The 27,434-nt window shown below is 41.2% G+C and overlaps 1 protein-coding gene and 1 long non-coding RNA gene across 3 annotated transcripts in view; both read right to left on the bottom strand.

The window, feature by feature from the left end:
* Positions 1–20,822, bottom strand: part of MGMT (O-6-methylguanine-DNA methyltransferase) — a 172,006-nt gene extending 151,184 nt beyond the window's left edge. For both annotated transcript variants that reach the window (XR_012624053.1, XM_074831546.1), the window contains exons 1-3: positions 20,643–20,822; positions 13,095–13,216; positions 10,367–10,410 (exon numbers count right to left, since the gene is read on the bottom strand). Coding sequence is in view for 1 of the 2 variants with exons in the window: in XM_074831546.1 (XP_074687647.1) it covers positions 10,367–10,410; positions 13,095–13,216; positions 20,643–20,809 (333 nt within the window). In the remaining variant the exon portion in view is untranslated. The remainder of the gene's footprint in view (positions 1–10,366; positions 10,411–13,094; positions 13,217–20,642) is intronic.
* On the bottom strand, positions 16,962–20,371 carry LOC141925685 (uncharacterized). Its single transcript, XR_012623907.1, has 2 exons — positions 19,960–20,371; positions 16,962–18,909 (listed from the first exon to the last, which is right to left on the bottom strand). It is a non-coding gene; the product is annotated as an uncharacterized LOC141925685 (long non-coding RNA).
* Positions 20,823–27,434: the final 6,612 nt, after the last annotated feature.

Below are 27,434 nucleotides of genomic sequence, written 5' to 3'. Positions count from 1 at the left end.
TTGAACTAAGCTTTATAGATGAAAACCTTGAGTGAGTACAACTAGTATTTTCAGTCTTGTTTATCATACGCATTGGGCAGCAATATTTAGAAGGTTTATTTTCATAAAAGAATGAAACCACATGACACACAGCCACATACATATGTGATTGGGCTGGGAGCCTCAACGATGAAGGTCACCGTACCAACCTACAATCCTCCCTCCAGATACTAATGTGCCTTTGCACTATTTACCTACAGCTACTGAGATGAGCCGGAGGAGATTGAGGTAACCACACGCTCCTGCAAGCACTGCTATTTGAAAATAAAGAGAAATTTTATTCACGATTTAAACTGCAGCAGTTTTCAGGTGCAAATAAACGGCCTTTAAACTTTGTCGGCTGAAATTACCAAATGCCTAGACATCATTTACTGGAGACTGGTGGACACTGAAAACCTGCTCCTCTGCCCACATCCTTCCAATACAGGCACAGTTTGCTCAACACCATCTTCCCCATATGCCCTTGTTGAAGCTGTGAGAACTAGAAATGAATGGCAGATTAAAGCAAAAACCTAATAAATCCAAATAAACTGCCTTCTGCCTTTTTTCTCCAGCTTATCTAAATGAATCATTCAAGGAATTTTGATCAGGTACTGCACAAACTCCACCTTCACTCTCCCTTTCCACAGTAATACCTACAAATCTGTGTCAATATCTCTCGTAATTTTGGAATTTATTAGGTAGAAAAAACAGGACTTTTGGAGAGGAAACTTCTCCTCCATCCTCTGGAGTCTTGCCACAGAAATAAAAACGTCAGTGCAGTGTATGTAAGCCTGTATCTCGCTAGACTGCTAAACGCTCTCTAGAAAATTGGAAGGCTGTTGTTAGCCAAAGGAATTAAGTCCTTTTTGTCATTAATAACAGACAAGTATCAAAAGGTTTTCACAGTGGAAGATTTATCAGTAAGAATATTAGCATGATTTATGAGTTAATGTCCTGTACAGAGGAGCCTTATTTTCCAGGCGTGCTCCCATGACTTTGCAACAGCACGTGCCTCGGTGGCACCATGCTCCTCCGAAGGGCGAAGGTCCCCTAAATTACACATCAACTCCACTGAACACCACTAGGAAACAGAGATGTGCCGCTCAAATTGCTTTCCTAGGGTTCAGATGCTAACGATGCAAAACAGCAGCGAGTTTCATCTCCTAAACGAGGTGCCATGAACCCAAAAGCCAGCATTAGCTTGATGACTTGCATATAAGGATCTTAACCTCTTATGCTTTCCACTGTAATTCAGTTTAACAGCCTTGCTGCAGCCAAGGTTTTCAGTACTAAAACACCCCTCCCATTTGATTAAATACAGATTTTATTTAAATTTGCATTAACGGGCTTTCACATTACAGTAAATAATTAAAAATTATTTTCTACGTTCTACCGCTCCCAAACCCCTTAAAAATTCCACTGTAGTTCGGTCTGAGATCCTAGAATCCAATTCATATCCATAATGGGGAATGGATAAATAAAAAAAAAAACCTGCAGAGAAATCTCAAGGATCAACAAGGTTCAAAAGAATCCACAGCAAATTGTTTCCATTCTTCGTGTTCTCCCCAGAGGTTTGCATTTTCCAGAAGACAAGTCAAGAGAGCAAACCTCACAGCATTTCCTCTGCTTCAGCCCCGTGCCCCAAATCACAGATACCGAACTAAAGGGGAGAAAGAACGCAAAATATCTTCAGGAACATCGCTTTCCAACTTCTCCTGGGTCCTCATCTTAAAGAGCTCACCGCACACATGTACAGTGTTAAAACCCCAGAGTTGCAGATTTCCACTGGAAAAACGCAGCAGTACTGCCCGTGATGTGTTTGCACCCACCACAAGCCCTCAGGATATGGGAAACTGTCTTAAAACAAGTTGTGTCTGAAGGCTGTGGCCAAAGATACCGAAGATGTCACCTTTTCTGACGTTTTCCCTTCAGTATGATTGAGCACAGGAATCCTCCCCATCAGGAAGGAGCCAGAGCTCTATCTCTGATGGATCTCCCTCTGCAGGTTTTTCTATTTCCTTCACTCTGCTTTAGCAACAATAGAAACCCACCACGCCATATCAAAATATTAATGATAATCCCCTCTGCCACCACCTGCATCTGATTTAACAGGGTATTTCCATTAGGCTGTAGCATGTGGCTAAACTTCAAATGGAAGTCCTCGCGATTTTTTTTCACTTGAATATTTCTGAGAATCGAGGCAAAAATAACATATTCAACTGCTAAACCTAATGTGTCCTCACACATACTGCAATTTTATTTTTTTAAACCAGTAGAGTCCAAGTGCATTAATCAGTAAGATGTCACAGTTGCCTCCAAGAAATGGGTCTCTTGATCCTTTCAGATTAACAAAAAGGGTTAATTGCTGAGCTACCCGATAATGTAAATACAACCAACAGGGTGAAACTGCATTACAATTCTTTTTCCCCTATTTCACTTGTCATTTCTCAAAGCCAGAAATGGTCCTATTTCTACCATTTCTAGACTAGCCACTGCTGCACATTCAAAAATTCTCTCACACCATGACAGTTACTGTTATTTAAAAATAAAGAACCCACCCAGATGCCATACAGGGTTTCTCGTGCAACCTTGCTCCAATGTTGGGCTAGGACAGAACTGCATACTGGCTTCAAAAACTAAAAATTGTCAGTGCCTATTGTCTGAAAGGGTCCCAAATAGAGCTCTACCTGTTAGAAGCACAAATCATAGTGCTCTTTAGCTGTAAAAGCTGAATTTCTGGACTTATTTATTCCGTAAGACCAACACAGTTTGAGGGTAGTTTCACTTGGAGAGTGCTGATGCTAGTCCATCCCTCTAAAGGTGTGACCAAGTACCAACTAGTTCATTTACTTCCTATTCTTCATAAATACATCCTAAAGACTCATCACTTTGATTTTGATATATTTGCATCAGGAAGGCTGCCTATAAGCTATAATTCTCAAGCACCTGCCCTCTTTCTATGATGCCATATAATATCAGCGACTTGCCAAAAAGCGGTACTGGGAATTTGAGTTTGAAAGGATGATCAATAAATGCCAGGGAAGTTGCTTCTTCATCCTAATTACAGGAAAGAAATACCAGTTCTGAACTCTTTAAGTGTCCTTCTTTTGAGTATCACAGTGTTCTCAAACCTGCTTGTTATTGATTTGAGTTTTGAATTAAAATTCAATGAAAGCTTGAAATATTGGATTTAAATTTAAGGGGAATACTTCACAGGTACCTGGACTGGTTTGGCAATTTGTTACTTCATTTCAGTCATCTTGCTAGAGTTGTTCTTCCCAATCCAGTAAGTTTACATCCTTCTCATAACAAAAACCTTTATCAAATCACATCACCGGGACTTGTTGAGGCAAAACCAATCAGGGACCATGAGAAGAAAGAAGTTAGCTTTGTCCATCAACTCCACAGCAGCAAGGTCAGGAGGACAGAGAAGAGTAGCCCGTTACTAACGTCCTGACTATTCTGAAGAGTAAAGGTCAGTGTTTCAGCCGTGTAATACAGCAGCAGCAGCAGCGAGCGCTGCAACCAGGGCAAGGAAGGGCTGCCACTGCAGCCAGACCCCTACCCGGGGTTTTGGAAACAGCTATTGCTGCTCCGTACCGAGGCAGCTGAAGAAAAAAAAAAAAAATCCAGTCATTAACACCTCCTGTTACCATCGTAAAGACAACTGCATGAAATCGCCGTTTAGAAACACAAGCCCTAATGCTGTTTGCAAAACGTTTTAATTGCAGAAAGGTTCCGCCACCCCGCCTGGGACTGCCGAGACGAGTAACGAGGCTGACCACGGCCCCCTCTTTGGCACAGCTGCTGCCGAGCCTACGCATGCCAGTGGTCCACTCATCCAAGGTTTTCATTGAATTATAGTTCTCTCAACATCGCCCTAATAGCTTAAAACTTCCTGTATTTGTTTTACTGGTTTCTGCATGTTTATTTAAAAGGAAACAATCCATTGTACGTTAAGAATATGCGAAAAGATATTAATAGTAAAGGTAATGCATTTGTGCACATATACTTCAGTGTGGAGGGTAATTTTCCAACCTGATGCAGCTAGTCTGAGATGAGAAAGACATTTCTTACACTGTTTTAAAGCAGAGAAAAATTTTAAGGACTGGGAATAAGCACAAGATCCACACAATCAACATGTGATCAAAACGCAAGTCCCAAAGCAAACTTGCTCCTGTTAATATCTTGATTAATCATCCATCTTTTCACCTTCCAAACAAACAGTGGCTGCTACTGTTTCAACAGAAAAAAGAATTTATGTACTACAAGTAATTTCAGTGTGGGGAGTAAAGAAGGAAAGAGGAAGACAGACGTTTCATGCCCAGAAATAGTTTAATAGACTGGAATAAAAATTATACAGAGTGAGAAATATTTAATTCTTAGTCTTTTTCCTTATTATGAAATGTTAGATTTCTTTCACAGCTAAAGTATCAACTTTTCTAAAAGCCATTTCCTTCTCCTGAAAAAAAAGTCCAAAGATTGAGCTAAACATAATGGAGAGAACTCTAAAGCTATAAGGATGTCCCGATCCAAACAGGTCCCTGCAGGTTTGACATCTTCATCTGGACTGCTGAAGCTGTGAGAAAGTTGTCCTGGAACCCAGGGCAGGGCTTCTCCTCGTCTAACAGAACAAGAGAAGGCTGCTGCTGCCCTCCGCAATCCACACTCCCATGGCAGTCCTACCAACATCACTCATTATTTAATGAAAAAAATACCTTCTGAACAAGATAATGCACATTTCCTGTGTCATTACACTTGAACATCACACAAAACAGCCTTCAACCACATGGAAACCTGTTAGTCCAAGGAAAGCTGAGTGCCCCCCAGTTTTGAATTAAGGCAAACATTAAATTTTGAGGAAGAAAAAAGGTGTTGCGTTCATTGCTTAAATTCAGTAAAAAAGTCTTGAAACAAAACCACCATCATAGTAGCTAATCAGATTTAATTCTGTCAATATAATCTGCTAATAAAAAAATAACATTTAAAATTACCTTTGATGTTACAAAATACAACTCCTTTATACAGTGCATCAGGTTCTTGTGAACTAGATGACCTCCCATCTGGACATAAGCCACTTTTTTCCCTTACACATCCCACAGTAACTGTCTATACTGTGTGTATTTCTTCTTCCTGTGGCATCCAAAGAAAACTCTCAGCTTGCCAGAATAAAGCACCATATATCAGGTCCATATATTTTAGCCCTTGCTGCAAGAGTAATAAACACCTCCACAGCTGAAGAACAGGACTGTAATCCAGATAAGGCTTTTAAACAAAAGCTCTACTGAAATATCCAGCAGCAAGATCTCCAATGCTTCTCTAAGTAAATCTAACCTTGGTTAAGCCAAACCTGTAACTTCAGAGGGTATAAAAACAAAACCTACTCATTTCCTGGCTAGGGGAGGTTTGGAAGAAAATGTCAGACACACTGTAAGTAAATCCAGGGTTAGTTTGGGGTGATACAACAATTTCTTTACCTTCCAAAGAAATAAGCCCATAAAAAACCATGAAGGTACAAAATTAAACTGTGTATTTTGAACATATACAAACATACACGGGCAGAGCAGCCACTAAAGATCAGTCCCCACCTTCGTTTGCCGAAAGGCCCAGTTCACACAAGCCCCCCCGACAAACCGGGGGATGCACGAGAGCAACGTTTGCTTTCGATGGCTTTTAAAAGTATTCAACAAGAGCAGACACATAATTCTTTATTAAACAATCAAAGACAACAAAAGCAAGTTTCTGTTGTCCCATCGTATTATACTACTAATGCTCTTTGGATGGCAATCAAAAGACCCTGAAATGCCAAGCTATGAAAGTGTATTTCCAAGCAGTGGTAGCCTCTGGCTCTTTGGCTACATCTTCAGACTGGTGCTTTGGCAGACAGGAGGAATCCTGGTCTGTCCAATGGCAAATTCCCCGTGTACTTACAAGGGCTATCCCAGACTTCTTTATTTTACTTAAAGGATATTTTAAGTGTAATAAAATATATTTTTTTTCCTTTGGAAGAGGCAAGTAGGTTATGACTATTGCATTCCAGAAATGTGGTTTTCTACTTCATCTACTGCCCGCATGCCAAGCTTTGATTTGAGACAGTGTCAGCAGATACCTAAACACAAGACCTTAGTGGGCTGTTTAAACAGGAATTCAGATGTACTAGTTCCTCTCAAACCTCTCCAAAAACAAATAAACACACTCTGCATCTTCTCCCAGCTATTACTTTTATCAGAAACTTAAATGCTATGCAAGTATAGCAGCCACGGCTGTGGCCACACAGCTCTTTAAACCATATATACAGTAGAATATTTGTATCATCATTTAATATCATTAGCATGAAGCGAAGAGGAACATTTTGAAATAAGTCAAACATTTACACGCAGCATACAAGTAAAATGCCATTAGAAAGTGTGGTGTTAATAAGCTGTACAAATTAGTGACTGTGGTGGGTTGGCATCAAGGTTGCAAGATCGGGTCATGTCACCCCGACGATGCATCTTGGTGCCCAGAAATAAAAAAAAAAAAAAAAGGAAGTGAAACAGCCTGACTTAAGCTTAGAGACACTTAGTTACTTCAGGGTGTCTTATTTGAAATCGTGGGCTGCCTAGAGATAATATAATGAATTAGAGCAGAACTGGATAAGAAATGGAGTGCCAACAACAGGCAAAAAAATAGACAGGACAGGGCCAGATATTTCTGTAATACTCAAATTAGGCCACTAATAGCAAAGACAAAAGGCAGAATTGTGGACATTCCTTGCTGTCAGGAGGTCCTTGTAAATCCCAACAACCACCACCCTGTAAGTCACATTGCTTGGTGTAGTGACCATGGGATGTGGAAGCCTGCTGTCATTCTTACAAAGGGATTAAGCTGCCTCACCCCTTGTTTTTAGGCTGGAAATCACATGTCAGAAGATTCAACCAGAAGCACTGTGCAATGCACTACAAAGCAGCACTATACTTTGATCAGCTGTTCAGTGCTTTAACACGCAATCACATGGAATAAAACACGAACGCATAATTGAGGAATTAGTTGCCAAACAAAGAAACAAATATCATGTTAAAGAATCAAAGATGAAGAATGTTGTCTCTGAGAATTAGAAGGTCCTCGGAACTAATATCTAGTTGTTACTGGTTTCAGTTTTAACAAGTGTCATGCAAAGGAAAAGAAAGTCATCACGCAGTTGTCTGGATTTTCCAGATACGTTCAATGCTTCAAAAAATAAACTCAAGGCATTAGTCAACATTTTAAGATCTACTCCTTAATTATCACTGACGTGCTTGCTGTAGAAGTGTGTATACACTTTTTAAAAAGAGGAGGTCATACTGTGAAGCACTGAGAAATATAAAATGTATATGCATGCAGACATACATACAGCAAGACTGCAGTGCACAACTGTTACAGGGTTCAGCTGTGTATGTAAATATGGCAACTGCTCTAATACAAGGAAAAGAGATGAAATTTTAATCAAATGAGACTTGTATCAGGTTCAGGGGAACTGAAAATGGGCTAAAAATGAAAAAATCTAGCAGAAGAATGACTTTAATATTAGGTAACATTTCAAATTTTTATCACCTAAATCCACAAAATTCTTGATGTGCTCCTTCTTGTGTTCTCTGCAGAGCTGAAGTCAGGACCAGCTAAATAAAAGATAATGCAACTAGGCATAACACAATAAAAGATATTACCTTCACAATGCATTATTGCTGCCAATTATAAGAATCACTTCAACTTAATTTCAAAGGCACAATCACCCTCAACTGTAACAGTCTCTTTTTTAAATTTCAAACAGTATTACATTAAGGCAATAACTCACCTTCCAGCTATAATATCAGTCTCCCTTATTGCAAAAATGCATTTCATAAATACTTCTCATCGACAAGTCAAGCTAATTCAGGTTAATTTTATTGTATTTTGGTGCTATCTCACATTTGTGTGCAATTACCTTTATCATTTTATTGCCGTGCCAGAAAGTAATCAGAACAATTATTTGAAAAGGGAGGTGTATAAATTCTAAATCACACTTGCTGGCATTTTTGATAAAATAGCAGCTTTATCTCAGAAAGTGGCAGGGACATCGGATAAATCATGCATCAGTCAAGTGTAGCTGACCCCCAAGTGCATTGCACAATATCAGGAGTGCTTCAAAAGAAACTTTCCTGTATAATCCATCATTCTTTATAATACCAAAATAGCTATACCTGAAGAGTAGGAGCTAGAGAGTAATAACAAAATAAATCTAAGCAATATGAAGAAAACCATTAATAGTGCTCCTTAAACTGAAGGAGAGTCAGGAATCTGAATTGTGTTCAAGGAAAGAATTTCATTGAAATTTTTAAAGTGAGTAGGACAGCTTTAAACAAATGAGGCAGCAAACTGTGTATTAAGAATCCACTAAAAATACAAATAGATCTACAGGAAAATAAATACACACAAAAGACAGGTGCCAAGAAGACTCGTACAAAAATATGAGATTAAAGTCTTGGCATACATATCTGGATTTTCCTATCGTTATCAATCTCGGTTTGATTCAGGACAGCATGGACAAGCGTTTCACTGTATTAACAGAGAGTAAAGCATCACACTTAGTACAAGAATCCATTTACTGAGTTTAAATTTAATAACTAAAAGAAATCCAGAGAGGAACAGAATTACACTTCGAATGACATTTCTCATGAAAGAGAGAAACTGCCACATTGTCATAAGAACACCACAAACCCCTGCATCTCCTGCATACAGAGCCCTTCCTGATGTATGCTCATGCACAGAACCACGGCCACATTTCAGCTTCTTCCACACAAACCCAACATACATCTTTGGTCACCGCAGCAGAATCAGGGATCGAGTGGGAGACAGATACAGCGATTGTGGAAAATGCCCACGTCTGGCTGCTTTCAGAAACCATTTTTCAGCAACCTGCTTAAAAACTGTTCAGCACATTACATCAGTGATAATTGATTTCTGCAAAAACCATATGCCAAACATATATTGTGTGTCACACCAACGCGTGGTTGTGCTCAAAGCAAAACTGTAAGCTAATCGCACACTATAAATATCACTAAAGAAATACAAGCTACATTACATACATATTTAATATGCATCCAGAATGGGGGGAAACAGGACCAGAGAGCTGAGGAGCGGGGGCTGTGTCTGCACAGCCCCCAGCAGACCCTGCTCCCCACGGCAGATGGGGCTGCCAGAGTTCACGTGTTTTACCTCAAATCTTCTGCTTTTCCACATATCAAACAGGGAAAACTCCCCTAACAGCTAATGCTGCACCTTTCAACTAGAAGTGAGAGTGGGAGAAATGAAAAGGTTAGATAATAAATTATTAGTTTCATGTCGCTTGCCAGCTATATCACACCTAGCTTTGAGAGGGAAACGGTGATTCTTCCTACCACGCTCAGTTGTGCAGAAGGTAATCAAATATTTCTCTGCCATTATTTCAGGTACCTGCTAAAAGATGTTTGCAACTGGAAGATACATAAAGATAACTAAACAGCTGATTGTTTAATAGAAAAAAGTGAGGCAAGAATTTATTTTCCTGAATTTCTTCCTCAAGCATTCCATTTAAAAAAAAAAAAATTGTGGAAAAGAGAAAGGAAATCTTCCATAAAGGGGCAGAACACACCGAATATGCCAAAATATTACTTTTCTAAGCCGCATTACATTACATAAAACAGATTAAAACCACAAGACATGACACTATTAAGACATTTTTAACAGTGATAGAAGTTGCCAGCAGGAATAGTTAGATATGCAAGTTTGATTGTACTAGAAATATTTTCCTAGAGGAGCATTACTAATGCTACAAAAATAGTTATTCCACAGGAAAAAAAAAAATTTATTCGTATCTTCAAAGTTCATTTTAATTATTTGAAGAATACGGTTATTGACTAAAAATGTGTTGATGTCTTTCTTTCAGGAAGGTAAATTGTTCTGTATTTCTTGATAAACCACCATGTTTTCTTATTTGACTATAAAGTTACTGCCCTACACTTACCTCACTGAAGCATCAAGCCTCAAAATCAAGCCTGTTTTTCAATAAATGAGGTATTTATTAGGAAATGGAAGCAAACAGCTAACTTATAACTGAAAATGTAGCACTGTCTTGTTAGTTCATGCTCTGTGGCAGATGGATACCTGATGGGGAAGGGTCCACTGATGCCTGTTACCAACCATGACAGAGCTACAGAGATTTACAATGCAGCATCAATCTTGTCAACTGGATTCTTAATACTGACTGCTGGACACCGGGGAAAAAAACAAACTATGTTACATGAACTCTTTTGTAATCCTGGACTTTCAATGTACACCTAAATGCAAGGATATTTTACTAGAAACTTACATTTGGAACAAGCCTTGATGCCATGGTAGATGAAATGTCTCCACCTGTAAGGCAAAAAATTCTGTTAGATTGAGATTTAATTTGAATTCCCCAGGAAGAACAGTGTATGTCAATAGTGTCATTTTCTTTATAACCAACTGAATATCGTTTTTTTAGATGGGCTCTAAGTTTCAGTATATACGATTTCAAAAGGGAGTTTGATTTTTTTTTTTTACAAGCAACCAGGAATTTGAATGTTCATTAGTTCATCTGCTTGTTACGAGTCAAACAAAAAAATCAACAGATGGCACATTGAAGACTTCTTCCATAACAAGCACTACACAGCTCTGATCTTTTGAATAAGAATGCCTTAAAAGATATAGTATTAACTCAAGAAATATCTGTACAGGCAGTAGCACGCTCCTGAGTTACTTAGTAAAATAAATAGCCCTTTGTGATTTAGGAAATAACGCATTTTGAGGCATGAAAGCGAGTGACTTAGTTATATTCTGGGTTTAAAAATACAGATGGCAAAACACTAAGAAAGTACCTAAGAAACGTTAACTTGAATGATTCTACCTCTAATCTTCAACAGTATCATTATTTACACAGCATTAACAAAAAATACAACAGGTTCCTCTTTGCCCTCCCCTTTGAAATAAAGGATGATTGCTATTTCCTTGGCACTCAGTTCTCTCCCCTCTGATTTTCTTTTCAGTGCTATTTAGCTAAGATCACTGTATCTTTGCAAAGATGTGCTATAAACATTACATTTTTGAAAATCAGGGAGACTATCTGACAAAGCTCTGCCTCAGAGTCCTGACTCACAGCCAACATCAATGGGAACTCTTCCACTTAAGTCAGGGAACACTACTCACAGGAGAGGATAACTGTATCTGCTTAAGAAATAATAAATCTCTTAAAAGTAGTGATACGAACATCTGAGGCTTTCCAAGTCCTCTCAAACACATCAAGTCTTGAAGTCCAAGGCCGTGACAGAACTTACAGTCACTTCCAAACTACTTACAAGGAAACAGTAATATTTAATATTAATATTACATTTGAATTATTTTAAGAGTTTAAAACTAAGATCCTGAATAACAGAACTTATAGCTACTTCCAAACTACTTGCAAGAAAACAGTAATATTTAGTATTATATCTTAATTAAACAGTTTAAAATGAAGATCCTGAATAATTAGTATTTTAAGGGTACTACAATCATATCCTTGCAAGGTAGGCATTGCAGAGATCACTCACTCCATTTTTAAACGTAAGTCGGGCAGATGAGCAATCTAATATAACATTACTTAAAATATCTGTGATGGAGCTAAAAATAAAATACCAATTTATTTCTATTGTCATGTCAGAGCTTTGACTTTCAAGGTGCGTAGTAACACTGCTTTTTCAGATTTTTCTGAAGGGTAAAGCTGGAATATTTGCCTCGAAAAGCAGATTTATCCACCAGCTCGCTTCAAAGCTGGGCCAAAGCCCAAAGAGAAGGCCAGGGTGGAAGCGCACAGCATTAAGCCAGCGTTACACAGGGATACCCTGGAGTGTGCATCTGCCTTTGCCAGGAGGCCCAGGCGCAGAGCAGCTGCCGAGAGGGCAGAGGACGGTGTGACAAGACAGCAGCCCGGCCCCCTCCGTGTCACCAGGATGGCAGCACACCCCCAGCCCCTCCATCCTGCCTGGCAAAGAAGAATCAGCCCCCACCAAAACGCTGCTCCTACAGGGGCAGGTAACCCAAGGCAGGCTCATCCACCACACAAGGGAAACCCAAAGCCTTCCTCCGAAACACCTCCGCCTTTTGCAGCCTGAATACAACTAAAGTCAGGACACATTTGTATGAAGGACCAGGACACCTATGTGCTTTTGCTTCACTTGTACCACATGTTAAATAATTAACCATTTAACAGTTAGTTATGCCCCTCTTCCCATCTCCTCCCACCTGCTTTGGGTTCTGGTGAGGTCTACTTGCTCCCCACCTTCCCATTGGGAAAGAAATTCCAAGAGAGCAGCTGCTGATGGGTGGGTGAAGGGCCGCTCCCTCAGGACAGCCAGACAACAAACATTCATCCTGACTGAAGGAGCTCAGAGCCCAGCAGACAGCTCTGGGACAAAACTGCTCAGGAAACATCCTTTTTCGTAATACATTTTCAGGTTTTATTTACTTGAAACACAGCCTCTCTCCCTGTTTATGCAAGACACGGTGTCAAATGCCAAAATCAAGTTAAATTTCAAGTTGCTTTAAATAGCATCTAACTTGTGGTGATGACAGCAGTTTAATTGCTAGCCAGGTTCCACACGATGCATTAATGTTTATCTAAAACTCTCTGCAGCACTGCCATAAGGATGCTCACATACTTTTAAGTGCAATCCACACAATGCTCAAGAGTAAATCCAGATCAGTCACCAAAATTTTCTTCAATAGCTTTAGGCAATTCCCCTTGACGCTTCCTCAAAGCAACAGTCTCTACAAAGCATGAGGAAAGATACCCAGCTTCTCCTCAGTGTAGGAAATTTATGCCCATCTGTGTTTGTCAAGGTCTTCCCAAATGGTATTTTTGACCTCCTGAACCAGAGAATACAAACTGACTTTGAGCGTCAGCACATACAGCTCACCAGGGATGCAAGGCCTGGTAGAGAAACTAAGCCCGGCTTTGAGGAGATTAGACTTTGAGGAGAATAGGAAATGGGTTCCAGCTTTAAGAAAAAGGATTCTTACAAAGGGACTAGCTAGCATCTCACCAGCACCACAGTTGGTCGCTCCCTGCTGGTAAATCCCCCAAACGGTGAAACACTGTGGACCACGAGACCTTGGTGAGGTTAGCGGCCGAGAAGGACAAATTAACCAAAAGGCTGCACAGTGCCTGAGGAGAGATGGAGATTGATTAGTGTTCATGACCTGTTTCTGCCCTAGGTTGAGCTCAAACCATCTGCTAGTCCAGAGCAGCTTTCCTCTGACGGCAGATAACTTGGGCAAAGCCAGTAGTGCCCAAGCCATAGCGGTTAGAAGATGACCTGCAGCTAGAAAGGCAAGATTGTACAAGACCACCGCTGTGAGTCAGAGGGCAAGGAAAGTCCAAAACATTGCTCCAAAATGCATCTCAACCTTGCAGAGACTGTCTTGTTGTAAGAGGCCAATATATGCATGACTTAACTTCTTTTCACATTGAGTTGAAGGGTTCCCCTAGGTTGATTTTGAAGGTCAGAACCCAATATCTCTTCTTAATGACATAGGAATTGCCACTGATTAAATTCAATCATGGTACCTCATTCTGGATCACGTTCCAGGAACTGAGACACCAGAATCACTGGACTCATCTTAGAAGACTGAAACCTTATCGTCAGCAACCCCTCCACCAAAATGGAAAATTTCCTCCTGTGTTTGCAGAGAGTAGGATAAACTCTAGGGATTGATTAACAAGCAGAAGTGGGGGGGGGGGAATAGTAATTTGTCCCTATTGTCACTAGCCCAGAGCTGCCTGACCAGGACCAATGAAGCCCATCTCCTGTTGAGCTCCTGCCTCAGATCTGAGCTGTGGGATCACAGCTCCTGCCTCAGCTCCCCTTGGCCTTTCAATCAAGATGTGTCCAAGATCCCCAGAACTTCTGTTCCCACATGAGAGCTGGGCTGAGGGTGAAGCCCCACCGACGAGCAGCCAGACAGTGGGATGCTCCTGAAACACCTGGAAGATACACAGATGCCTTCAGGCGCTGCCAGGGAGCTCCTGCACAGCAGGAGATGGGATGGTGCATGGTGCAGGAAGCTAACACATCCCAGACCCACCCCGTGAGCATTCCAAACCTTTGAATATGTCAATAGACCAAAAATTTAAAGAAAAGTCAGAGGTTACATCAAAAATCAGATCCTTAAAGTCCATGAAAAATTTCAACCATATTTTGTTGATAGTCTAGAAGAGAAGTCCTTGGGTTTTAAGATACTTTCACAGGACTGCAGCCTGAAAAGTACATGGGATGGCAGCACTACGGTAAGAACTCTTAGATTTATAAAAAGTATCTTTCCCAGTTCATCAACTTTTAAACGCTAAAGGAAGAGTCTCCTTGAAAGACAAGTCCTCAGGATCTGCAGAACATAATAGTCTCTGGTATCAGTACTAAAATTTAAAAACAGCTATTATATCAAGCCAGTATATGAATAAAATTCCATATGAAAACATTTAAAGTACATTAGATTTTTGGTCAAGATGAAAGACTGAAAAAAACTCAAGCAATCTATTCTAATTGGGTTCCCATGGTAACTGTACAATTGGGTTTTTCAGTATAACATCCCAAAGGCCCAATGCACACTTGTAAAATATACTTCAAACAGCCTGAATTGTTTTTACATTACAGCACTCCCAGGAAGATCAATTACTATACATCCCCACCCTAACTATTAGTGGCAGGAGATGTTAACACTATTGGCCATATTAACATAAGTCATGTAAAAAACACCACGTATCACCATCATTATATAAAACTAATTACACACTTCAGATTCATCAAACATGTTCTGGGTAATAAACCAATACTAGTCTTGTCACAAGATCATGTTTACTGAATGTTAGAAATCAACCCCAAATACGTGCCAAACCATTTTGCTTCTTGTATTGATTTCAAGGATAAACAGAATCAATCATTAATAATTACATTATAAGATGACCCATAGGGTTAATCATATTCTTAGAAACTCTCACTATGGAATCAAATATAGCTGCACAAAAAGACAACTGAAAAGCATTCAAATCCAGGCCATACACATTACCAATAATATAAAACAACGTGCATTCACTAACACGCAACTCATGTGATTGGTGAAAACAAAATAGTACTATTGCTCTTTTTAAGAAAACCACAAGCATTTATTAAAAAAAAGTTTCTCTCAGATTAAGCAGTTTGCTTTGTTGGGCCTCAATTTCACTTTCTGAAAGCACAACACCAGCTGTAGACCCAGCCTGTCCTTCCAGACAAGCCTTCTAGTCCACCGCCTAAGCCTCAAAGCTAAAAGGAGATGATGATCCATGGCCCCTAACTAGGATTCAAACCCAACTAATTCACTTATCTTCCAGGGAAAGAAAAAAAAAATACACAACTGTGGCCAGTTTGAATAAAGTCAATCTCATTTCTTGATCAACCTGCCAGAAACCTTGGTATTTCAGGGCTTGAAGCCAGCAAATAACCAGAGCTATTTCTGGTGCCAGTAGGAGACTGTGCAAGGGATTTCCCTTTCCCCCCGCCCTTCCCGCCACATTATATCTGATCATACTAAACTCCAGTGGGGAAGATGAAGGGAAAATGGATGGAAGTTGTGTGAACTGTTTCTCCGGGACGCTGCTGACAGTCTAAAGGTACCATCAACCACAGCCACCCCACTGCTGCCAGAGCAAGTCTGTGCATTACACGGGCATTTTCAGACGCTCTCCCATCTTGTGGTTTTTATATGTGAAACTGAAATTAATCTTTTAACAGGGCCTTAAGTATACTTTGGGTGTTTATTAAAAAGTTTAACTAATTAACAGACCTTCTGCATACTCGAATGTACAAACAACCAAAGATAATGTTATTGTTTGCACTGTACTGACTGATCTAGAGCAGTCAGATAATTTAAATATTATTGAATGATGATTATGCAGCAGCAACATTTACAAGACAGCATTAATACTTGCTATCTGCTAATGCAGTTACCTGGAGGGAGTTAAATTTGCACTCGGAGCATGTAGATGGCATGATTCAGAAAACAAAGCGGGCTGTGCTGCTAATAAATACTACTATACCAAAATACTGATTTCATTAATCTGATCATAATGCACTAGAAAGCGGCATTTGAAGAATTAAAACCTGAAAATGCACCCATCCTGCAAGACCAAAAGCCCATCTCTCCAGTATCCCATCTTCAACAGCATGTAACCACTACTACAAAAACAAGGCGAAGCATTTAGTGGTTTTTTCTGCTATACCATCACGTCCCCCAGAAAAGTGGGATTCAAACTTCCTGACTCAGAAGTGAGATTTCTGAATGTAAAATAAAAGTTAGTTTCTGAGCCCAAACCCAGCATCCCCAAGACCCGCAGCTCGGCTACACACCGGGCAGCAAACATATGCTGCGATCTGAACCGACGCTCGCTGCTTCTCCGGATGCCGTCAGCTCCTGCTTCTATAGAGGTGGAATTTTTCTGTACTCCCCCTTGCCAAGCTACCTGAGACTCCAGGCTGTCTGTCAGTAGTGCTATTTTACTACTAATTCACTTGAAAAGCAGAGGGGAAGTCAGAACTTTTATATGAACGAACCCCCTTCCTCCTCCTCCTCGGGATTAAAGGTGGATTGTTCAGATCTAAGTATTTTTCATCACCTTCAGAACCTCGATTGCATTGGGGAGAATTTCAGCTGCACATCCAAATTTTACAAGTGCCTTGAAAAGATACCTGAAATTAATTACACCACTTAATTTGGCACAGTATAAATCAATAGATAGCAGATAGCCCTGACAGGCATCAGGACAGGGTGCTTTTGCTCTGCTGATATAAAATAGTAAATAAGGAAACAACTTGAAAAAGGATTAGCAAAAGGCATCAAAACTGTGACATATTCCCAAAGAAAAACTTTTACAATCATTCAGCTTCCATAAAACTCCAAAGCCACACAAGCTTTATTGACGTTCAAATACATTTGACTTTTAAACAGTAGCCTGGACCACAAAATAGATCATCAGTTTTAAACTTGCATTTTGTATTTCTTGAAAATACATCAATACAGCTTTGGTCTAGTTTTATAGCTTGGTTGTTCCTCCAGCTGTATGTTTAACTTAATACTGGCCCAAACGCACCTGTGCTGGGTCACAACATTAGCCTTACAGGAGACAAAATTTAACACAGGATTTTTTTTTTTCCTGTGTTGGGAGCATTTTGCTCATTATACCTTCAGATAAATTAGCACAGCTGAAGCCTGTGCTGTCACAGGCAACTTTCACAGCTATCTGCAGTGGTAAGAAACTCCAGAACTGGAAGTCTGCAGTCAGGACACCAAACCAGGCCTTTTGCTTTTTAATTATGGCATTAATGAAGACATTAAGAGTTCACAAAACCAGCCAAGACACACACTGAAACCTGTCACTACCTAAAAGATTTCAAGCCTCCTGAAATTAAAACTTTGCCCTACATTTTCCCATTAGTTACATTCTCTTCACCAGTCCAGATATCTTATGAACACTCCGTAAACTAGAGAATTGCACAATCCGTCAATAAAGTAAGCGTATTTTGAACTACTGTCCATATGACTCAATTTGTCAGTAAAAACTGCCACCAGCGCTGCGCTTGCAGAAAAATGTCCATAAATGCATTATTGCGACTGGCAGATCGATGTCCATAATAAAAACAAATAGATTTAACAAGTGCTTGCTTTTACGAGTTATGCGATTGGTGGGATGTGTGTTCAGCTTCACCAGACAACTTCTGGGAATGGGCAATACAGGCCGGGTACAGCACTTGCTGACTTCACCAGTGCTACAAACAGGAAATTATTGTAATGCAGGAAATCTTTAAAAGTATTGGACTGAATACTAATGCCTTCAGGATGTATTTAGAAGTTTCACACATTCAGAATTTAAGGTATTGTTCTGTGAAATATAAAATGAGAGACATTAACTTTCTCAAGCAATGCACGTTGTTTTTTTCTTTGCCTCATTCTCTTTGCAAAAAATAAGTTTAATTTAGGTCAGCCCCATCCCAGGCAGAATGGCTCACTAGTCTCAAGGCTGATGATAAACACCCCAAAAAAATCAGGACACACAATTTGTTCCCACAAAGCTCTTACAGCACCAACACCAGAATGACCATCACTGCTGAACCCACCCTTCAGTCCCCCTGAGTGAGGATGTCACCCTTTGTATCGGAGGTGGAGGTCACGGCTCACAGGGAAATCATGCATGAGTGGGTATAGCAGCCAGCATACTGAGGGTTAACTCATAAACAGCAGTCCTTCTGGCTCCTCCAAAACCCTAACAGCATGGGAAGAGAATGCTACAAAAACAGTCACCCATATCTTCGACATGCTCTCCTCTGGATTTTCTGCATTACTGTTTCTTCTAACAGTTTCCTCTGTCACTGAAGTCAGTTTAAACAGAATTTCTCTGGTGCAGCCTTTCCATCTTATCCACACTTCCCATAACAAACTTAATACTTTTTCTGCACAAGCCCTTAAATTAGCCATTCAAGGAAACCCCGATAACCTTCCCAAAGGGCATGAGCTTCTCCTTCAGGCTACTATCCCTTTAGTGATGCCATTAACTGATTCTCTACATACGTTAAGCATTAAACAGTGGTGACAAGTTAATTACAGAGTTATCAAGAGATAAAGTAGTCACGGTAACACAAGTTGCAATATAACTACAACAGTTTCCTATAGAGCTTCTGTTCAGTTGCTGGTGTAATTGGTGTAATTAACTTGTCATGGATCAGAATGCAGATAGGAATTGCTAAAGCCACCTTGCAAGCTCACATGGCTACATCTTTTTTCCTCTGAAGCTTGAAGCTCTTGGTAGAATTGTCCACATTTGGAACACTTCTGTTTGAAAACAAAGAAAACAAAACTTTTTACTTGGGAAAAATGATGTCACAGACAGACAAAACATTCACAAGAAAACAAAGAAGCAAATTTCACATAAATGGATGGGTTTAGACAGAAGTATCCTGCATTACAGGGGTGGAGTTTTGCCCCAGAGGCAATAAGCTTTACAAACATCACAACAGTCAAACACACATGAAGGAACTTAAAAGATGAATCAAGCCAGAGCGGGGAGGGGGAATCTGTTCATGAGAGCAAAATTAAGACCTGAATAACTTGGGTTTAAAACAAGATACTCTGTGATATCTATGATTCAGTTTTGAGGCTGCAAGCGCTAGCCTGAACACCAGCGCCAGATCGTCCCATGTTTACTAACCCTTCGGATCTTGACACAAGAGGCAGACGTAAAGGCGTGTTGGCTCTGTGGAGACCACACAGAAACCTCCCCAAAGGGGTGCCCCTGCGCAGGCGGGGGAACAGGGCTGCTAGAGGAGACACTTGGCTCCCCAGACCTTCTGTGGGCTTCCACACCAGCGGGCAGAGAGGCACTGTAATGCAACAGGAGATCCCCTATCATGGCTCCATTTAAGCCGTGTTTCCATGCGAGCGAGGGAGGACCAAAGGCCACAGAGACAGTTCAGGGAGGGAGAGCCCCTACGCCGCCAGCTTCGCTCCCCCGTGCATTAGGGAGACAGGCAGGGCCAAGAGGCCAAAACCTCCATCAGGTTCATAAGGGAACCCTGTCAGCTCAACAGACCCCGCCAGAAGATAACCCTCATCTTCTGCACAGGGGGGCACAAGCCTGGACGCAAGAATTATGCTGTGACAATCATTTCTAAACTAAGTGTTATGCCCCAGTTTATAAAACGGAGGCTTTCCTGTGTGAAACACTGCAGAGACTGTACCTTACCACGCGCAAGAGCTCCACTTCACAAAAATAAGATACAACTCAGTAACAGGTTTATTTGGGAGTTGGGGGCAAAAAGCTAAACTATTCATTCTTTACATTTACTTTGGTTTTAAAAGCTGCACACTGTTACAATACCATACCTGTTTTACAAACAGTTGCAGAGCTTGGCTTTTCTGTCAATAGGCCGTTTTTCTGTGAGCACCAGTCTGACACACATTATTTCAGTGCAGTTCCACACTGATCTGATGCAACCACTGGCCGCTGCCATCCCCTCACCCCTTGCACCCACAGCCCGATGGAAACCAACCAACTTTTAGGAGTGCCTGGGCTGGCCACAAAACTGCTTCCCCAGAGCAAGGTGGGGGTTCGGCAGGGGCAGGAGCAAATCCTGGGGTTCAGCTTGGGTTGAGCCTTCCAGCAACATTCCCCCAAAGGAATGATAACCGGCCGACCCCCGGGCCTAGCGCCTGCTCTGCCAGAGAGGAGGAAACCGGGCTATTCCCTCTCCTAGAGAACATGATGTCCGTGAATATGGACCCCAGGGAGCAAAGGAGCCCCCATCATCCCGCGGGCGGTAAAACCGAGTGAAACCCGGGCGCTGAGGGGCTGTGACCGCTCACCCCCCCACAGCTGCTCAGGGGACCACGGTACCAGCCCCGGCCGGGCAGCAGCTCCCGCCGGCCCCAACCCGCAGCCATTTTCCCGCCCTCCCCCCTGCCGCCATGCGGCGGCCGCCCAGGCCGGGCCGGGCCGGGCCAGGCCCGCGGAGGCCGCCCCGAGCCCGCCCCGCCGGGCCCCGGAGCCCCGCGGCTCCCCCGCGCACCTGCCCGCGAGGAGAAGGAGGGAGAGCGGCTGAGAAGCCGCCGGAGCGTCCCCGGCAGGGGCTGTTCCAGTCCGGGAAGGAGGCGCCGCCGCCGGGGCGGAGCTGCCCGGCCGCCCCCGGAAACCTGCTCCGGCAGAGGGGAGCGGCCCGAGTAGGCCCGGCCTCATCCTCGGGGTGAGCTCGGCCTAACCGGGCCTCCTACCCGGGGCTGCTCTAAGCCGGGCTACAGGGGTGCCCCTGCCCCTCCGCCCTGCAGATGTGGCCGGGGCGGAGAGGCGGGACCTGCCCCGGGGGCCATCGGCCCACCTGCGCCGGGCAGGCCTCCCCCAGGGGCTCGCCGGTGCGGCTGCTGCCGCTCACACAGGTGGTCACACAGGTGGTCACACAGGTGGTCAGAAACACGGATTTCTGCCCAAAATCCATCGCAAAATAACGCAGGAGGAGTCGCAGCCCGCACGGTGCTGAGGCCCTGGGGCAGTCGTGCACTTTAGTTCTTCCTTCAGGAGCTGAAATGCGCATGGCTGCTGACCAGAATCCGCTGCATCTAGAAGCAAAATGCAGGTTCTTTAGCTGAAATGTGGTTTTAAAATTAGGTTTATCTGCTATTTTGTTTGCACTTCGGAGCAGGATGGCAAAGGCTGGCAGCATGGGGGAATCAGCCTTTTTCATTCATTTGCAAAGTTAGGAGTAAGGGTGGGGACACTGAATTTTCAAGACCAAAGTTTGCATTTGGCAAATACAATTCCTAAAAGGGGAGACATGGAGGAGACACGAGGCAGTGAAATGCCAGAGGAAAGCAGACTGTAGGGTGAGGTTTATTTGAGGTCGTAAAAAAAAAAAAACAAGACAAAAAGTGCCAGTAAAACTTCACAAGAAACCACTGATTTTCAAGCCAGAGAATCTTTCACTGTCTGAAACTTAATGTGAGTTATATCAGCAAAAATTTTATTAGTCATGTTGTATGACTCAGAAGCTCTCACAAAATGGAGGAATCCACTTGGGAAGGATCAGAACAATTTTTAAAAAGTCATTACAGAATTCTGGAAATCTTTTCATGGGGAGTGAGCACTGTAAATAAAATGGCGTCAAGTTAATGCCTGTGTGTTAAATCTGATTCTAAAAAAAATATAAACTATGGTCCAAAATGCAGAAGTTTCCCCAGTGCAATTGAAAATACTTTTGCAATAGTTGCACTTGGTGCAAGCTGACAAACGGGCAGCTGCTCACACCGGTGTGTAATAGTACTGAGACACTCCTGCTGGGGTTAGAAGTAATATTTTTAACATGACACCTAGTTTTCCCTTTTGCTTTCTGGGCCGTTAACCTTGAGTCTCTCAAGGAAATGTAAGCAAGGAATGTTTACCACCCTGTCTTACTTTCTTTACTATCTACCTAGGCAAAACATTGGCCAAAAGTCACTGTGGAAATTGTTCTCAGATAATAAAAATGTCCAGAGCTTCCACACCACCCTGCTAATTGCAACCTGCAAACATACCAATTTTGAACAAGATGGAAGTGATCTGTGAATCTGTGTGATCTGTGAAGGATGAATTACAATTAATATAAATGGTTTAGCAATGATAAATCAAATTCAGACCTCGTGATATGAACAGTTTATCAAGGGAATTCCATTTAAAACAGCAAAGAAACAATATTACAATAAAGGAAAAACATATGAAAAGGTAATTCATGTTTGTAATAAATGGCAGCCAGCTACAGCCTTTTGGTTCATGTTTTCTTTTTTATGCGTTCGGAGTTCATCTCTATGACTTAGCTTTTCAGTAGTTGTTAGTGAACAAATGATTCAAACTATTGTGTAACTGTGTGATGCCGTATGCTGACAAGAGAAAACGGAGCTTTTCAGTAGTTCTAATGAAGCCCAGATTAATGGTCAATTAAAAGGTGCTGCCATTGCATGCCCCATACAAATGCAATGGCTTATGTGAAGATGATCTCATCTCTAAATGAAAGATCTCTTCACATCACTAAGCTCTGGACGGGGTGGGATACCCTAGAGATAGTTACTAGTTTAGAATGTAAATATCAAACTTCTCAAACCCTGATTTATTTATTTTTTTCTCAGCCATTTAAAAATCCAGTCTCATGATGTGAATTAAAAGGAAGTAAGGTGGGGATTTCCATAATTTTCCTTTCCTAAACGATCGTCAGTTCTTTTTCTTCCTTTTCATCCTTCAGTGTATCGATATAAAGATGGGCCTTGCAGGTTGGTCTGGATTATTCCAGTTGAGAAGGAGCAACCTCTTGACCAGCATGGCCGTGGTAGATGTTAGCACTGGCAGTAGTGCTGCTTAAAAAGAAAACTTGATTAGCGGTGAAGTCCCCGAAGAACTGCTTTCCCAATGTGAACACATCATCATTATATAAATAAATACTTACAGATTTATCCAGCCTTAAATAGGAGATTCTCGGGGACATCCACATAGCAGGTGCAAGTAGTTCTCAGGTCCCTTTGCCTCGACTCTGAGCTATATAGATCTGAGCCACAACAGGAAGGTCTGCAGAGCTGCTTAATGCATGAGGTTATCTCTCTGTTGTATGCCTCACATCTGACCTGGGATTAGTTCAGGTGGAGCGGGTCAGATTCTGCTTGTGCCTGTCCTCTGAGTAGTGAGTGGCAAGAGGAAGGGAGAAGTAGGATGTTTGCAGTAGTTTCAGGTGACAGAAATTAAGATGCCTTAATACCTCCCAAGTATTAGGGAATGTTAGCGTAGCATTTTTAACACTTCGGAAATTTCAGTTGGTATCTCTTAAAAATGAACTTGTTCATATTTTTAAAATATTAGAATGTCACATTAAAGGGAAACAATGCTGAACTGGATGAAATCTCTCAGCCCTGATACACTTTTCTCAAAAGTAGCCAGTTCCTGAAACTTTATTATAAGTGGAAACCTCCCAAAATACGTATTCATCTTTCCTGACTCCTCTCCCAAGGTGATCTCCTTATTGCCTGAAGCATGAAAATTTATTATCTTTAATATGATTTTAGTTTGCATTATAACAGGCTTGAATAGGGAATGTAAAACATCCAGGCTTTCTTAAAACCAGCAGCTTGGGTTTTAGTAGTGGATCCACAAGTTGTCTGTTTGCACTATAAAGAAGTGTTTCTCTGCACTGCTTCTACCTTTACTGCGTTGTAACTTAACTGAGTATCATATACTTCTGTTAGTAAATGAGGTAAAAAAGGTACTTCTGGTCAGTTTTCACTCTGCCCTCAGAATTATGAACATCTTATTCAACTCTCCTCTAATCCTTCTGCTGTCCATGTTTTGATCTTTGTTACTTTAAGTAAGCATCATTATAATTTTGACCACTGAACTTTCTGAATTTCCACCTAATCTGTCCTTCAACGACAAGAACAAGGCTGAGGAGATGGTTCCTACTTAGATGTATCACTGGTCAATGACATCATTGTCAACGGAACATATAGATATATATCTCCCCTTTTTCATGTATTTAGGCCTGCTCTGACTACTGTTGTTGGTATACCTTGTCAGAATTCTTTATTAAATTAGTGATGAAGGCCACTAGGTGTTAATTTTCTTCCTAGGAGTTTCCAGCATTCAGTTATGACACGTCCAGTCTAGTTCACTAATACTAAAGTTTATGAGGAAATTTTCATAACATTGATACTGTAAGAAGATACAAAATTTCTAAATGTTTTTCAAGCCATGTCCCATGCCTTTGTTTTTCATTCAAGGTATTTCCTTTCAGTTCTTTGTTGTTATTAGGTCTGTTGCTTATAAAACATTGCATTTTCTTTCAGTTCTTTGTTATTAAGTCTGTTGCTTATAAGACATTGCTCATTTAATGTGGCATTTTCAGGTACAGGATAGTATTTTCCTGGGACCAGAACATCTGTCTGCAGTTGAGTGCAAAATGCCCTTCTAGTGACAGCACATGAATTTGCTTCCAAGTAAACCAAGGCTTAAACCAATACATGAACTTCGGGGTCAAAGAATGTAATGGGGTGGGATGGAAAACTGAAAAAGGAGGTTTTTATTGAATGCCTTGAGATGTGAATTCACAAATATTTCAGCCTGGATTAAATTCCTTGTTAAGGACTAACCTCTGAAAGCATCTACATTCTGCAACATCTGCTGTGGAAGAGAGACTTGGGCACTGGATCTGTAACTACCCTCTTGCTAGCTTGAGAGAGAAACAGATGGAGTCTCAGGGAAGATGTAGTATTGAAAATCACTCTGATTTGGACCTCACTTGTAGTTCTTTAATTTCCCCCCAGAGAAAATTGTCAGATTGGAGCACAGGCATAATATATTTCTGCCTTTGTGTGTATGTGCCTTACTGAGTCAGAATCTGGCCTCGATCACTTCCTATGCTCTGGTGACCTCTCCACATGAACCTCCTCAGCTGTGAATAAGCGCAGTAATGTAACCTTGTATGATTTCATTTGAACAAGTAAATAAGTCTTGCTTTTCACATTTATAATCACCAGGAAAAGGAAAAAAAAAAAAAAGCTGAATAAAACCAGAAACTGTGGTTTTGTTTGCCAAGACGCTTGCATTTTCTCAACAGCAGGGATGTGTCCTGCAAATTTAAATCTGGAAAGTTCATGTTAATACAGAGCTAGCTATTTGATTTGGGCACATAATGTGCTTTAATTGGCCCTGAAGGAGAAAGTGTGTGTGTGCGTATGGGAAAAGCACTCTGAATCTGGTTTCAAAGTAGGTTTTTAATAACAAAAATACTCTCTTATACCATACTTCTGTTTGCGGAACATTATGGGGGTTTGTCTGTGTATTTTAATTGGTGTGAAGTGCTGCGAAGTGCACACCTGGGGCACTGGGACGTGGAGTGTGTTTCTGGGTGGGTGGGTGAGTGCAAGTGTTTCTGGGAACTTTAAAAGGAGCTGAAGTTTGACGGTGTGGGATATGATCTGTAGGTAAGAAAAGACGTCTGAGAGGTAGTTCTGAAGAAGTGTGATCTTCTGGGGCTCATTCTTCAGTCTGGGGAGGAGCAGTTTGGAGATTTGAAGACCTTTTTGTAGCAAAATGTAGAGACCTGTAAGAATCACTGATGGTAGCACATCATTTCCAATGGCAACTGAGATTGTTAAAGAACGCTGCTACTTCAGTAAGAGGAGATTATCTTCCTTGCATAAAAATATGAACAGTCTGGATCTCTGCAGTTAATCTCCTCAATTCTTGAAATTCGATGGAATTCAGATAAAGATCTGTACATTTTAAATTGCCATGGTCTTTGAAATAGTTCCTAACCCCCACTAATAAAAATTTTTCTCTCCCTCTTCCCCCAAAACATTCTCCAAGTTCATTTGATTCTACTTTCAAATATGGAAGCATGGAGTTATCTCTATTAGAAAAGCAAAAAGTAAGCTAGGAGTCTGGATATATTGAGCAGGAATACAAGTGGTTCCTGCACTGGGAGAGGAAGGAAATTGGGTGGTTCGGAGTGTAGAATTACTGGTAAGTTAAGAAAATGTGTTTTAGTAGGCAAACCATTTTCAATACTTATGAAGAAGCTTGGCATTGGGAGAAATATGATTTCCTGTAATCAAGGTGCTGGAAGTTGTTTGCCAGCCACTAATGCCTTTAGGGAAATCTAGTAGCAAACCGTGTAAATGAAAGGGATATTAGCAGAGATTGGCTTCATTTTCTTTAGGGCAAAAACATAAAAAGTTATGGTGTTTCATATGCCCTACTTCAGTTGGTTTAGTTATCTACTGGCTGCTCTATTCCAGAAGTTGTTGGAAAATGCTTTGACAATATTGGTGAAGCTAACCAGTATAAATTTTATCTGTTATGCTACAGAGAAATTTGTGTGGTAAAAAGGCTTATAAATGTTAAATAAGAGGAATTTTTGGTCAATAAGGCCACTGATAAATCTCCCGTTAAATTAAGTGTGCCTGGAGTCCTATATTTAATGGAGCTTTTGCAGCTATTGCCAAATTCCAGCAAGGCTCAAGCATTTCCAATAATTATTACAGCAAAATTTACAGCATATATTTTTTTTCCTATTGACATGTTAAGCATATTTGCAATAGAACACATCCTTCAAGTGATTGGGTTATTGTAGCCTGTTTAGAGATGTACCCATCTTTGTAAACATCGTAAATTATTTGACAAATATTCTTAATAATTCTTTTTTTCTGAACGAAGATTCCTCCTTCCATTCCGTCCTACGCCACGGGCAGGTGAGGTGCCATCTGTGCCGTTGCATTCACAGGACTCACGGCATCAGTTACTTTGTTGGGGCAAACTTGCTCCCAGATGAACTCATGTGTTTACCAGGAGGCGGTGGAAATTAAATCAAGTTAATTCCTTTTGGTCTCTCTAGCCCAGCTATGTGTGCATGCGCAGGGGTGAGCGCGCATGTACACGTGCATTTTGTAGAATCACGTCTTGTAGTCGTAGAAATGAATTCGCTTGAAGTTGGTACTAACCTGCCTCTTGCATCGATGGAAATGGATATTACGATTGCTGTGTTGAAACGTGTGCTCAAATGCATTGGGAGTTTGATACTATTTTTCAAACTGCCAAATAGATAATGTCAGAACATTTCTGAAATGGGATACTAACATCAAGATATACTGCACCAATCAGCTAACATCAGGCAAAGTATAGCGTAAAACTGTGGATGGAGGAGACTACTACAGAATTTCCATTTTCATTCCCTATGTCAACAGCTTTGTAACTTACCTAGTAGATTGTTTTATGTTTTCCAGACATATTCTCAGTAGACTACAAACACTACATTCAGCTCAGCCTTCAGAACCCAAAGAATTAGATATGCTGT

This window comes from Strix aluco, chromosome 7 (assembly GCF_031877795.1).
Source record: "Strix aluco isolate bStrAlu1 chromosome 7, bStrAlu1.hap1, whole genome shotgun sequence".
NCBI lineage: Eukaryota > Metazoa > Chordata > Aves > Strigiformes > Strigidae > Strix > Strix aluco.
The sequence above is the reverse complement of the archived record's forward strand: the minus strand, read 5'-3'. Positions and strand labels throughout refer to the sequence as shown.